Source organism: Alternaria triticimaculans, assembly GCF_023758025.1.
Source record: "Alternaria triticimaculans strain BMP 0046 chromosome Unknown scaffold_33, whole genome shotgun sequence".
Classification (NCBI taxonomy): Eukaryota; Fungi; Ascomycota; class Dothideomycetes; order Pleosporales; family Pleosporaceae; genus Alternaria; species Alternaria triticimaculans.
In genome coordinates this window covers 7045-21216 of record NW_026055990.1, presented here as the reverse complement: position 1 = coordinate 21216, position 14172 = coordinate 7045, and the positions used below count along the sequence as shown (strand labels likewise).

Here is a 14172-nt window from a genome sequence, read left to right as displayed (position 1 = left end):
CTGGATGCATCCAACGTCGAGGTCTGGACGTGGTTCACCAGGCGAAGGTCGAATAGGAAGTGTACGGAGCGGGAATAGCAAGCTGTTCGCTCCGCCGTGTGTACGTCTATATGACCGCCGACAGGAGGGGCTTAGTTGCAGACGTAGCGGGCCTGGGCCGCATCCAGGCAAGACGGGGAAGGAGCAGAGGTGCATGCGACGAGGGTGTGATTGGGCGGGCAGGAGCGATCTGCACGTCTCCCCAGGTGGTGTATCCACGGCGACGCTGCAGGTCCTGGCGAGGGGCTCGTCTGTTGTCGCGCGCAATAACGAGGGCAGTCGTGCAACGTTGGGCCGTCTTGTCGAGGGGGCAGCGGCGATGGTGCTCGGCTGATGATGGCGTGAACATGCGTTCGCGATGCTGCACAGCCGTTCGATGTTATTGTCCGACGGGATTAGTCGTCCACTGGCTTTGTCGTAGCCGGCCCTGGGGAGGGGCTGGCGATCACTAAGGGCTGATTACACACAAGCGCTGTTTTGCAGAATAGTGTTTAGGTGCGCGCAGGCTGTCTGGGAGTGCGCTGCCCGTGGTTCGTCTCGTGTTGCCCAAGCTGACCAAAGACATGGGCGAGCAAATAGCACAACGGCCTGCACTCGTCCAGGGATTACCGGGAGCATGCAGCGAAGCGGTCAGTAGAGAGGAGTCTGCGGCAGGTCATGACAATGGGAGCAGCGAGGGAGGACTGCTGCCGTGATGTACCCCGCCTTGTCGACAGGCCAACGGCCGTCTCGATTGATTCGCGATTGATTGCCAATGCCGCAGCACTGTGGCCGTGTTGTTGGACAAGCCCGCGAGAGGTTCTGCCGTTGTGTTGGCGGCCAGGATGTGCCGTCGCGGTCAGGCGCTCGGGCCAGTGAATGCACCCTCCCTACACCAGCATCATGCATACCCTTTAGCTCCGCGCGCACCAGTGCACGGCTGTTTTGCGTGTGACTTTCTCTCGACGCGTGCTTGGGTGCTGCGTGGGGACTTTTGCCAGCTGGATAGCGTGCCGACGAGGCCCATCCCATGCGTGCAGCTGCTCATCCGCCCGCCTGGCGTGCTTTCTTTTTTGTCAACGCCTTTCTGCCGACGCCTTGTGCTGCCGGCTGAGACGACGCCCATTGTGTACCCCTCTCGCCCCGTCCACCACCACGACGGCGACGACTGCCACGGCCGCCGCCTGCTGCCCACCGCCCTCATCCATCCCCAGCCCGCGACGCTCATTACATCGCCCAATTGCTCCCCTCGCCCTCGACCACGCTCGCACTACCATGCAGCTCGTCTAGTCCCCTCATCCCGGTTTCGAGACCCACTCTCGTTGCAGTCAGCAAGCACTACCGCACTGCTCGTCAACGCGTACCTTCCCCAGCTGCACGCCCGACTCTCCCGGACCGTCGCTTTTTTCCCACCATGGTCCTGGCAGCTCTCTGCGCATAGCTCAGCACCCGCCAGCCCTCGGGCACCCGCCCAATCCCCCCCGGCGACGGGCTCCCGCGACGATAGCACCACCCACCGCAGCCATGGCCGACGAGAAGAAACCCCCGACGCTGGCCCCGCCCGCAGTCACTGCCCTCAAGCAGGAGGCTGTCGGCACCAGCGGCCACCGACAGAACATGGAGCGCAGCGTTAGTCAGGACATGCGCAACGAGCGTGCAGACCTCAAGGAGGCCGCCGAGCACAGTCTGAACATCATCATGGACCTGGACCTCGAGGGCAAGATCCGCTATGTCAGCCCCTCGTGGACCGACGTCATTGGCTCACTGCCCAAGGAAGTCACAGGCAAGCCTGTACTTGAAATCATATGCGGCGGTGCCGACGGTTTCGCCGAGACGATTGAGTCGGTTAGGAAAGACGACTCCCGGAGTCACATTGCCCGTTTCACCGTACGACTGGGCCCTCATTCCATCCTGCGCAAGCAGCGACCGAGGCACGCCGCCGAGGCCCCCGAGTCAATGCCAATGTCGCCTACCCACGTAGAGGAAGAGGAGGAGCAGCTGTTGAATCTCGAGGCTCAAGGAATCATGGTATACGACCGCACGACTGGAGCGGAGAGCCATGTACGTCCCAATCCATCCTGACCTTGGACTATACTAACCGCAACAGACTATGTGGATGGTCCGGCCATCGATCATTCGCGAAGTGACAATCGACCTCCCGGAAGTCCTCGTGGAATCTCTCGGGGTCGGCGCTGAGGTCCTCGCCCATTACCTCACTGGCCTCGCCGAGCAAAGCGCAACCAACCCGGGCGAACACGCACCGCCGCTACCGGTACTCTGCCGAATCTGCGAACGGCAAATTACACCTTGGTGGTTCGAGAAGCACTCTGAACTGTGTCTACAAGAGCACCGTGCGGAAATGGATGTACAGATGGCACAAGAGACTCTTGCTGAGCACCGCAATGCCATCGTCAAGGTCCTCGATACACTGGAGTCTCACAGTCAGCGTTCAAGAGCTGCGGCAGTAGACTCGGTACAGCCAATTCAGCCCGCCGAGTATAAGGGCCTCATCATCCACGCAACATCGACGCCATCGTCTGGCACACCCTCTGGACGCAACTCTCCTGCCTCACCGCCGTCAAGATCACGCGAACGCTCGGAGCGCTCGTCTGGTTTTGGTCATCACCGCGCGCGATCATTCGCCGTTCGGAGGCCTCTAGCCCGTATCGTTGAGCTAGTTCTGGACTTGTGTGACACCGCACTCGAGATCAACACACCGGCAGTCAAGGACAATGGACGTGGTCAAGCAGCGACGGAGATTCGCACACAATCGCCTCAGTCGGAGAACCGTATCTCGCAAGTCCTCCAATGGCAGTCGCCTACCACAGGCTCGGTCGACCACACTGAGGGCCTGAAGCTGTTGTGTGAAGATACCAGCAGGCTTGCCAGGGCAAAGATCGATGCAGTCACTCGCCATAGGAGGGTGCTAGAGTACTCTGAACGACTACGCATTGAATTCGACATCTTGGTTCAAGAATGCATCGAAGCCGCGATTCTGAAAGCTGCTCGTATCGCTGCCGGCGAGGACAGCTCCTCCGAAGACGAGCGACCCGAAGAAGAGGTTCAATCCGACGCCAATGACACCGATACAGCTCCCGGTGAAGAAGGCATATTCCCTGGATCTTTCGATGCGCCTTCTTCCATGGCACAAGCTCTTCGTAACACTTCTGACGCCTCGTTACCAGCACGAGTCGGACGGCGTGAGTCTTCTGTAGCCGGTTCAAATCGATCAAGCAGTCCTAAAGGCGGTTGTCAAACACCGCGGTCGCACGCGGGCGCCATCAGTATAGCGACTCACAGCAAGCGCCAATCCATGCATTTCGAGAGCGATGCCGGTGCTGAGAGTGATACCAGCATGCGTTCATCAGTGCTTTCTGGCCCTCGCCGAGCTGATTCACCAGCGACATCCGACGTAGGACTGAGCAGGGTAGCCAGTTCACGTGAACGCAAACGTAAGAGTCTGATCTTGCCGAGTGTCATGTCTAGTCGACAACATTCGCCTGCCCGTTCCATGATACCTCCGCCATCTTCACCTCTGCGAACAAACAAGCCGCGCCTGCCGAGTGGCATGGAGGCCTTACAATCACCAATCACGTCGCCAATCTTGCCGACTACCGAATTCTCTTCGCCAGCAATGGTGCATGCTCTAAACCACCACCGGAGACAGTCTTCTACTGCTGGTTCAGACGGTCCAAGACCCGTCTCTCCTCGTTTGATTCCCACCACTCAGCCACAGCCACGCGCAGTTCCTCCGTCAATAAAGGATTTCGAGATCATCAAACCCATCAGCAAAGGCGCTTTCGGAAGCGTTTACCTAGCCAAGAAGAAGTCCACTGGAGAATACTACGCTATCAAAGTCTTGAAGAAGGCCGACATGGTAGCCAAGAATCAGGTCACCAATGTGAAGGCTGAGCGAGCTATCATGATGTGGCAAGGCGAAAGCGATTTTGTTGCCAAGCTGTATTGGACCTTTTCTAGCAAAGACTATCTCTATCTCGTCATGGAATACTTGAACGGTGGCGATTGCGCCTCGCTCATCAAGGTCCTGGGTGCTTTGCCAGAAGACTGGGCGAAGAAGTATCTCGCTGAGGTAGTACTTGGTGTCGAACACTTGCACAGTCGAAGTATCGTCCACCGCGATCTCAAACCGGACAACCTGCTCATCGATGGAAAAGGTCATCTCAAACTGACTGATTTCGGTTTGTCGCGCATGGGTATGATTGGCCGACAGAAGCGTGCACTCAAGTCCGTCGAGCCTGCGCCGGACCTGCTCAAAACCGGCCCTTTCCATCGTGCTACGTCTGTAGGCTCTTCACGATCCGCATCCTTTGACTTGAACCACTCGCCTTCACAGACGCCATCCATGACACCTGCTCTCGCTGGAGACATCGGTCAACCGTCGTACTTTAGCCTCAATCGGGACGGTTCCCAACAAAGTCGTGAGCCTTCAAGGCGGACTTCGGGCACTCGGAGTGACAGCCAAGACAGTGATGCGCTACAAGCCATGTTCCGTCGCTTCAGTATAGCTGACGATTCCTTTGGTCAGCCTCGTGGACGGTCACCGATAGAAGAGGAGGCCTACAGCGACGATGGTTCTCCCGACCTCTACCCTGCTACACATTCTCTGAGTCACTCTGCAGTAGCTCAAAACAGTGCGTTGGCGCCTTCATCGTCAGCAATGCCACCGCCACCCATGGCTCTGTTCGACCCAGAAGATAGCGACCGCAAATTCGTCGGGACACCGGACTATCTTGCCCCTGAAACTATCGCTGGTAATGGCCAGGATGAAGTCAGTGATTGGTGGTCTTTAGGCTGCATCCTCTTCGAATCTTTGTACGGATACCCTCCATTCCACGCTGATACGCCCGACGAGGTGTTCCAAAACATTCTCGCGCGTAGAATCGATTGGCCAGAGGATGATGATGAGCTATACGATATATCAGACGATGCGAAGGATCTGATGAATCGGTTGATGTGCTCTGATCCTGCACACCGTCTTGGAGCGAACAAGGACGACAAATACGCTAGTGGTGGAGAGGAAATTCGCAGCCATCCGTGGTTTGCGGATGTCAACTGGGAGACCTTGCGAGATGACGAAGCGTCCTTCATTCCTGCACCTGAAAACCCAGAGGACACGGAATATTTCGACACCAGAGGAGCCGCCATGGCAAACTTCAGTCCCGAGTTTGAAGACCAAGCTACTACACCAGCAGGAACACCAAGTACCGATTATCCTGACCGACCACACGATGCTTTGTCTAGAGTACGCTCTCAAGTGACTGTCTCGACCATGAAGCGAGGACTGATCCCTCTCCATATCCCAGCTCATGTGCGGGAAGGCCGGTCTAGGAGACTCAGTGAACCAATGGCAACTGACGACTTTGGTAATTTCAGTTACAAGAACTTGCCTGTTCTGGAAAAGGCAAACAAGGACGTCATTCAGAAGTTGCGTGCAGAAGCTATGCTTCCACAAAACAAGCCCGCACCGCCTCTGCAGTCGCCCAGTGTCACGTCGCCATCGCCATCGCTGGAGAACAGCCCGATGCTACCCGGCCCGCTCAAACGTACGCTATCCTCCAACAGAGCCACCGGACGGCCCTCTTCTCCCTCGATGAGTGGGCCACATTCTTCGCCAAGTCGTGGTTCACAGCCCTCATCTCCTCTGCTCGTACAGTTCAGCACGGGACAACATGACCGACGCAAGACGTCTAGTAGCTCGTCTACGTTGTCGCATTCGACCAGCAACCCATCCTCGCTACAACCTGGAAGCTTCTTCGATCCTTCCCGTGTGTCAGGCTTGCGACCATCGCCAGAAGCTGTCTCACCAAACAGGCTTTCAAAGACACCGTCGGCTCCCCCCGTGGCTTCTCAAGAGAAGTCCGTCACTGGACAACGCCAGTCATCGGCACAAACCAATGCTTCTTCACCACGTGCTCGGTCCCAAACGCTTGGGTCTCAAGAGGACGATGTTGTGCGCGATCTCTTACCTGGGCACTACAAGCGCCGGAGTCAAGTGCTTGATGTGTCTCCATCGTCGTCGGACACGGAAGACTCTCGTGCGAAAGCGCTGCTTCGTGTCCAGCGACGACGTCAGAGTTCTCGAAGACTCTCGCAGATCAGCTTTGGCGATGGTCCTTTCTTCCGGCCATTAGACGTATTGATTTGCGAGGACCACCCAGTGTCACGGCTCGTCATGGAGAAGCTGCTCGAGAAGTTGCGCTGCCGCACTTTGACCGTTACCAATGGCTCAGAAGCTATACGATATGCGATGGGCGAGGTCAAATTTGATGTGATCATGATGGAGTTCCGCCTTCCTCAGGTCAATGGTGCAGATGTCGCTCGCATGATCCGAGACACCAAGAACGCCAATACGCATACTCCGATTGTCGCTGTTACTGGATACCTGAAGGAGCTGCAGGCGCCTCACTATTTCGATGCACTTATCGAAAAGCCTCCTACTGTGGCGAAGCTTACGGACACGTTGAGCAGACTGTGCCAATGGAAAGCACCCCCGCCAGGCTGGACGCCGAACCAGTTGTATCCATCGATGATGCCCTCTGGGCTTCGACAAGAATCTTCGCGCCAGGAGGACAGCCCCACGACCTCGAATTCTTCAGGGTACCCACCCGTCCCTTCTGCCAGTTACCGAGGTTCGAGCCGCGAAGACTCTATTAGCTCTAGCTTCTTCGGTGACAACGACAGTCGTGCAGGCGAGGATATGCCAGTTAGAATCCACAACGCCGACGATTGGCGGGAGCGCGACATCGCACGAGCTATGAGTGGCTTAGGGATTTGCGACGATGCAGCTAATGCCGATGCAAAAGCAGCTGTTCCCAATCGTGTTGGTGCACCTGACCTGCCCCACGGGGACTCCGCGCCAGCCGTTCTCGAGGAGGCAACGATCCGCCGCCAGAGATCGACAGAGCAAGTCGGCGCCAAACGTCGCATTCTGGAGACCCGCAAACACGAGTCGGCAGAGTCTGGGGACGATGAAGACGACGAGCTGGGTCATGCTCCAGTGCGCACTCGAAGTCCAAGGTCAAGACCAAAATCTACGTCGAAACTTGGAATTGAGATGATGCGAACGAACAGCAGAGGCAGTGTCATCTCTGTCGAAGACCCTGGGCAACCAGATTCAACTCTACCTTCCTCCCCGCCTCCAATGATCACAGAGGAGCGTGCGGCAGAGGAATATGAGGGTAGCCTTGATGTACCTGCAGTTGCGTCTACGTCGCTCACACCGCCAGTTCTCTTTCCCGAAGAACCCGGCGATGATGTGACTGACTTTGTCATCGAAACTCCCAAGGCGCAGAAGGACGCGATTAGTCCGGACCCGGATCCCACGCCCAAAGCAAAGCCTGCCACGACACCCGACCCAGACCCAACCCTCCGAGCGAATAGTCCAGTGGACCCCTAGGCAGCATCGTGGCACTTGTCCCGCTCGTATCCATTGAATTGCGCATTTGATATTAAATTTTAAGCACGTCTTTCGCAGCATGGCGTTGGCGGTGTTCCTACCGGGAGGTGCGCCAATGACAGCGAGTTTAGGAAGCACTCGACAAAGTTCCTTTGTCTCTTCGCGCTGTCCAACTTTCGCTGCTACGCGACTGCGTGTCGTTTTGAGAGCCCTTTTTTCCCAAGCAATGTCCATATAGTCAACATCTTCTTCTCTTTACCACAGCTTGGACGTTTTTTGAGTTCGTATCATGTGCCTTGGGAGGAGGCACCTTTGTCATTCCTTTACTGAAGTTGTTACCCAGTCCACACACGAAGTGCTCGTTGGATTCAGACTGTCGCTCGCTTCTTCTTTGGCTGCTGCCTGTATCAGGTGTACTATTATCGTATTGAAGTTTGCGAAACTTTTGTATTTCCGGGTTTGAGAATCACCGATATAACAGCCGTAAATAGCTGAATGGAGATCACCTTGTACACAAGATCATTTACTGAAGTCTTCTCGCTCACCGGAAACATGCCTATCTCGGCGCTGCGACCATGCCCGAAACGAAGTAAGCCGGCTCTCTCTTGAGATTGTAAACACTATTCGCTGAAGAAGGCCGCAGTTTCACCCAGACCCATGGAGGATGACTGAGACATGTATTCGCTGGGGTTCCTGCACACACCGATCTCGATTTGCACAACTGAGAAACCGTCTACAGCCTTGCTACAGGTACTACCAGCTAGTGCGGTCGTCCTACGCTTGAGGGGTTCGCGGGATAATACGGATCATCTCTACTTACTCCCGCGCTGCACTCTTTTTGAAGAATTGTCTGGTGCAGGCAACCTCAGAAAGTAATTGCAACTCCCTACCTTGACGAAGAGTTCGAGTAGAGCTAAATCGCAGATAGTCGCTCATGTGAATGATGCGATGAGCCAATGGCAGAGCACAGACGGCAGGAATGGCACGAGCACGTATCGCTGGGCATGACACAGATACAAACCGTCGCTTTTCGTATGAGAACATGCGCTCCTCGACCAGCGATTGCGCGTAGGCGATTGATTCGAATACCCGTACGGCTTCAATACCTCGTGGACTATCGACTATTGCATACTACAAAGGAAACATAGACAGCCCATGTTAGAAGCTCGCGACAAAGCAATCGGCTAGAGAACGGAGCTTTACGACTAGAACGTCGTTTGCGGATCAATCCTCCACTCGTAGCAGTCGTTATTTAGAAACCCACCCTGCTTCCCGTTCACACCCCCACACTGACAGCTGTTGACAGGAACCTCCAGGTATCTGTGGCACAAGTCGTAGTCATACTTGAACTGGCAGCCTGGGTCGACGCTGAGCGATATGAGGATTTGGACACCGGTTCCCGTGCTGTGGTAGAATGTGTAAGTTAACGACTTGAAGTAATTTTCCTTGAAGACGTCACCCGAGCTACCTATCGCAATGCAAAAGTCGTGGATGGCGCTGTCCATGCGCGTATGCTCCGTCTTCTGATCCAGGCCACCGTAACAGTCGACTTCATTCTGCATTGGATCGCCTTCGCGCGGAGACGCCGTAGGCTCTGGCGGGTCTTCACTTGTTGTCGTTTTCGTCGACGTCCTGGAAGAGGTCGAACTAGACGAGGAACTGCTCGGTATTGGACATACGACCCAGCTGTCTTCCCAGTTTTCGTCGAAATCGCCGTTATTCCCATCCGAGCTGGTGTTGTTGTCGCCGAAGATCCATGGCTCGGTGAAGCAAACCCAGTCTATGAAGCCACACTCCTTGACCAACGGCTCCTCGATCTGACCAATGATAGGCTGAATTTGCCTCTTGGGCCAGCTACCCGTCGGTGGTGGCTGCGCATTGGGACCGACAGATGGTGGTGGCGTTGGAAAAGATATCTTAGGCCCTACCGTGGTAGACTCACCATCTGGGCCGGCATAGATCACCGAAGGCCAATGGGGTGTGGTTGCGGGTTTGGGCCAGAAGGCCTCAAAGCCCTGGCGCTTCTGGTTGAAAGCTTGTCCAGTCAGTGTCACGGGCTCGAATATCCACTCCGATATCGTCATGGGCGGTTTCGTGATGGTGCTTGTCCAATCGCCGTCGCTGACAGTGATCAACGGATAGTTCAGTGTGCTTGTTGCACGGGTCCATGGAGGAATCTTGACGTTGCAAGGCGGCGAGCAGGTGAACGCTGGCTGGTCCATGTCCCAAATTTTGGGATCTACCCAGATGTACTCGTCGTACATGGAGCCATTGCTGCTGACGTCCAACACAGAGATCTGCGACCAGAAAGGGTGGGAATTGATGTTGAGGTTGTCCTTGGCAAGTATGCCCTTACCATCCATGATTGCCATATATTTGGCGCCGATGGTAACGAGATGCTGAATTCTAACGTTGGAGAAGTTCTTCTCGAGCAAAAGTAAAGCTTTCTGGCACAGCTGCTGGTCGATGCAGGTCTGCGCGTAGGTGGAGAACCAGGAATATAGGCCCGCGCTTGCGATGAACACATTCTGCGACTCTCGCATTATGATCGCCCACGACTCGTCGCACCCACTGAACTCATCGCCGGCCGCACATTCGTATGTAGGGTCGCCCGGGAAAACACCAAGCGCGGATCTGAATGGAGCGGGTGGAGGTGGCGTGGGTTGGTAGTATGGTGACTCAGTCTGGAGCAAGCCCGCGAAAATGTTTTGGGCTCTGTGGAAGTTGAACTGATAAAATACAGCATGCTCGGATGCAACACCGTAGAGCCTAGTTTGCGTTAGTCGGACTGCGGGGATCGCGACAGCGGAGAGCGCGCTGGACCTACCATGTCGGCTCGGTACTTTCAGCCAAGAAGCCACGCGCAACATACACCGAGTTTTGTTCCATGTTGTTGGCACCGCTTTCGAGATCAGGGTCGCTGCAGGTGGGTTAGTCAAAGGCGCAGACCGAGGAAGAAGAGATGGTACTCACTCAATCATGTGATCTGCAACCCAGAACCACGCGTTTTCGAGGTATGCCGAGCCCGACGATGTCAAATGGAACATCAAGCTTGCGGCGTTGCATCCTTGGTCAACACCACTGGTGACTGGTGGGCATTCCTTCGGCGTCAACTTGGTCCCAGTAGCGCCTCCAACACGGGCGTGGCAATCCCATAACGCAGCCGATCCGGGGCTGGACGCTTTAAGATTCCACTCAACCAGGACAGCTCCCGCAGTCGCCCCAACCGTAGTGAAGAACAGATCTTGCATCTCGACGTCTCCTGTTTGGCCTTTGGTACCGACCTTGAGCATGACCTTGGGATGGAGCGCATCTTCGAAGTATGGCCCGAAAGCAACCAACTGCGACCATGTTTCGCCAACCATTTTGGTGCCGCTGGGAACAGTCACCGTTGAAGTGAGTATGTAAGAGCCAGCATCAACGAAGAGTATTCTTCCTAGACTCGAATGCAGTGCAGCTTGGAACGCCGCGGTGTCGTCAGTGATTCCATCACCCTTGGCTCCAAGGTCTTTGATGTGTACGAAGTCGCCAACTGGACGGTCTGCGTACTGAGGTTTGGCACGCTCGAAGTACGCTCCATCTCTATCGACAAGAGTTGAATGACGGCGGAAACTTCCGACCTTTTCCCCGGTCGTAAACTTGCGGTCTTTCTTATCGGCCGAGCCTTTATAAACCGGGCCCATCGCCCATTCGTCAATCTTGGAAGAGGAGCCAGCCAATATCGTTTTTCCCTCTGTATCAGCGACGGTGGTACTCACGCCTGAAAGTCTGATGTTTTCAAGGATGAGCCCAGTGCTGCCTGACCCAACTGTCGAAGTGGGAGGTGAGATCTGAACGACTGTCTTGACATTGTTGAAAGACGAGTCAAGGAAGGAAGCTGAGCCTATGTTTCCCGCCGCTGCACCAGAGGTACTGTCGGGTACAAGCTTGAATCCAGTGCCGACGTTGTTCATGGTAACGGACTTCCAGACCCAACCCCAATCCCAAATGAGATGGACGCCGATCGTGCAGCCCTCGAACTTCAAGCGTTGGGCTGTGAATTGCTGACTACCGCCATAAAGGCCGATGGCTCCACCTTGAAAGGTTATGTCTGATATCTGCCCACCGCTGCCATTCTCAGCATACATTCCATTCTGTGTCGGACCGGCGATGAGGAGTACATTCTGCGTGCTCGTAGCTTGAGCAACCTGGTAATGCAAACAGGAGGCCTTCTGCGAAGCACGGGTTTGTCTAACGTCGATGATCACATTGCGAACTTGCCGGTAGAAGTTCGCCGTGTTGATGTAGTACTCCTCATCTAGACCATCAGCGCCAGTCCCTCCGCCAGTGTACTCGTCTGTCGACAACACCCCCATACCGATGAAAGACTTAGATGCCAGAATGGTTGGCCTGTCATTTGCATCCCCAATGACCTGCGTCCCGAATGGCATGGGAATGGTGGTCGAGATCAGGTACGTGCCTGGCGGTACATACACAATGGCATTCTTGAGGGTAGAGCCGTTGCAGCCCTTCCCGCAACGTTTGCCGTCTAGCATGGCGGCTTTGAACGCTTTGGTGTCGTCGGTAACACCGTTACCAACTGCACCATAGTCGAGCACATTCCGGAAAACTGCGTATGTCGCGTTGTCGTCCCATGGTACCGTACCCTTCCTGTCGATACTGCCCATCCAGTAGGTGCCCTTGGCAGCCACAGTGCGCTTAGTTAAATTTCCGGGTATGCCAGCTGCATCAGCTTCAGCGACTAGAGCTGCAGCATCCGCGATGCTGTCGGTGATGTTTAGGAGGGGTGGTACTGGTGTGCCGTCTTCTCTTGCACGTAGACGACGCTTGACCTTCGATTGCCCGATGAAAGTGCCAGGCTTCAGCCCATAGTTGTTTCGCATAGGGCTCAACAACCGAGCTTGGTTGAGCTTGGAAGACTCCGCGATAGCGTTCTCAACGATGATTCGCGCTTTTGCCAGGTCGGACAGTGAGGCGTTGGTCAAGAGAGGAGTGACATCAGATCCGGACATGGTTCTAGTGTCAGATTCTCGTGCGATTATGGGGTACGATGGAGACACCTGTTCGTTGCGGGGCTCAGTTTGAACATTTGTAGACTCTTCACGAGATTCAAGACGTTCCATCGCACTCTCTTCATCGATATCGTAATGCTCGTCGAAGATGTCGTCATCGTTATCGTCCTCCTCATCCATCCAGCGAGTGGGGTTCATGTGAGACATTGGGATCGTCGTGCCGGTCAGATCAGCATCTGACCATGAGTCGTAACCGTCGGAGTCATTTGCTGGGACAATGTACTGGCTACCAAGACCGGCGTCAATCAGCTCTTGGATACGATCCATGTCCAGTACCTGTCTCGAGCCAAAAAAATTGCTTGAACTGTTTGCATAGTGTGTCTCGGGTGCATCTCGTCTTTGCTGGTTGACGACCCTCTCGTCAGAACGCACATTACCGGCTGGGTCGTCAAACGTCCAGACCCTTGCTGCGACGCCGTCCGCCGAATTGATGGCTCTGAAGTGGAAGAATGCTACGCTATCCTTGCTCTGATATGTGGGATGTAGACGGAAACCAGAATCCCGTCTCTGCTTTTCGATGATAGATTTGAGCTGACGCTGTAGCTTACCATGCGCATCGGCCTGCCAATTCTGTTCGGCTTTACATCCTCGTGCACAACTCATGGCAGCACAGCGTGTCTGTGATGCTACGTTAGGATCGCTGCGATCCCCTCCGCCCTCTACCCATGTAGCTGGTGGAAATTCATCGCACGTATACCGCATTTTGGAAAGTGTTGTGATCGCGCCCACGCGATGGTTCCTAATCTGATTGATAGAAGTGCCAGGCTCCAAATCTTTGTGCCACCACACACCGTCGTTTCGCATTACGTCTCGCTGGCTCGTCTCGGGGCAAGGATGAATGTTTTTCCAAGATCCAGGGCAGGATTGTGATCGACGCTGGTATGACCTGAATCTGGCTCTCTTGCCAGTGTTGAAGTCATAGCCGAAAATGCTGTTTGGCAGCCGAGTTCGACGTGTACTAGTACTACCAGTTTGTGCTCGTGGTGATATGCTATACCAGTTCATTGCATTCTCGCAGATGTCTCTCAAATAGTTGCAGTTATATACTAGCACCACTTGTTTTGGCGAAACATCGATGACGCGTTGCTCCGCGGCATTCGGATTGGGACGGCTGCACAGTCTCTCGTTAGTCGCCGAGTTTCAAGCTCTCTGATGTCATCCCAAACTCACTAGAAGTATCCATCCACAAAGTTGTTGGTAATCGGATCGATCACCCGTCTGACATTGTAATCCTGGTCGAGCTGAGCGAGGGCCAGACGTCCCAGTAGCACACCTTGAAAGGCCAGAAAACACGTCAAGAAATACAATGAAGCCATTCTTGGGATGACAATGAGTAGCAGAGAGGTCTGTTCTCAGGGTGCAATGTCGTTTCCTGAGCGGTATATCCGCCCTAGGTAATAAGGACAATACTGTGTAGCGACCAGAGAAGCTATCACGCAGGAGACTACACTGGGAGCGAATGAAGTACATTCGACCCGTGGAAGCCGTCGTATGGCCCCACACCACCTTGATTTTCGACTTTGTAAAACTAGAGTTTAGCCAAAGTCCTTGCTCGACAGTGTACCAGACTCATAGACATCTGCCAGGTGGATTGGCAATATACCTTTCAATCAATACCCAAGGTATCCCTACTTATTGCTTATGAGAAGACTGTAAGTAGAGTGT

At 54.7% G+C, this 14172-nt stretch overlaps 2 protein-coding genes across 2 annotated transcripts; one reads left to right on the top strand and one right to left on the bottom strand.

Annotated features, from left to right (window-relative positions):
* Positions 1 to 1542: 1542 nt before the first annotated feature.
* On the top strand, positions 1543 to 7435 carry J4E78_010459 (uncharacterized protein; the record flags this gene model as incomplete). Its single annotated transcript, XM_049371037.1, has 2 exons — positions 1543 to 2079; positions 2126 to 7435. 2 exons carry the CDS (start codon positions 1543 to 1545, stop codon positions 7433 to 7435), a joined length of 5847 nt encoding a protein of 1948 aa, XP_049217190.1.
* Positions 7436 to 8640: 1205 nt separating this feature from the next.
* Positions 8641 to 13110, bottom strand: J4E78_010458 (uncharacterized protein; the record flags this gene model as incomplete). Its single annotated transcript, XM_049371036.1, has 3 exons — positions 8641 to 10204; positions 10263 to 10355; positions 10409 to 13110. The coding sequence occupies 3 exons, from the start codon at positions 13108 to 13110 to the stop codon at positions 8641 to 8643; spliced, it is 4359 nt and encodes a 1452-aa protein (XP_049217189.1).
* Positions 13111 to 14172: the final 1062 nt, after the last annotated feature.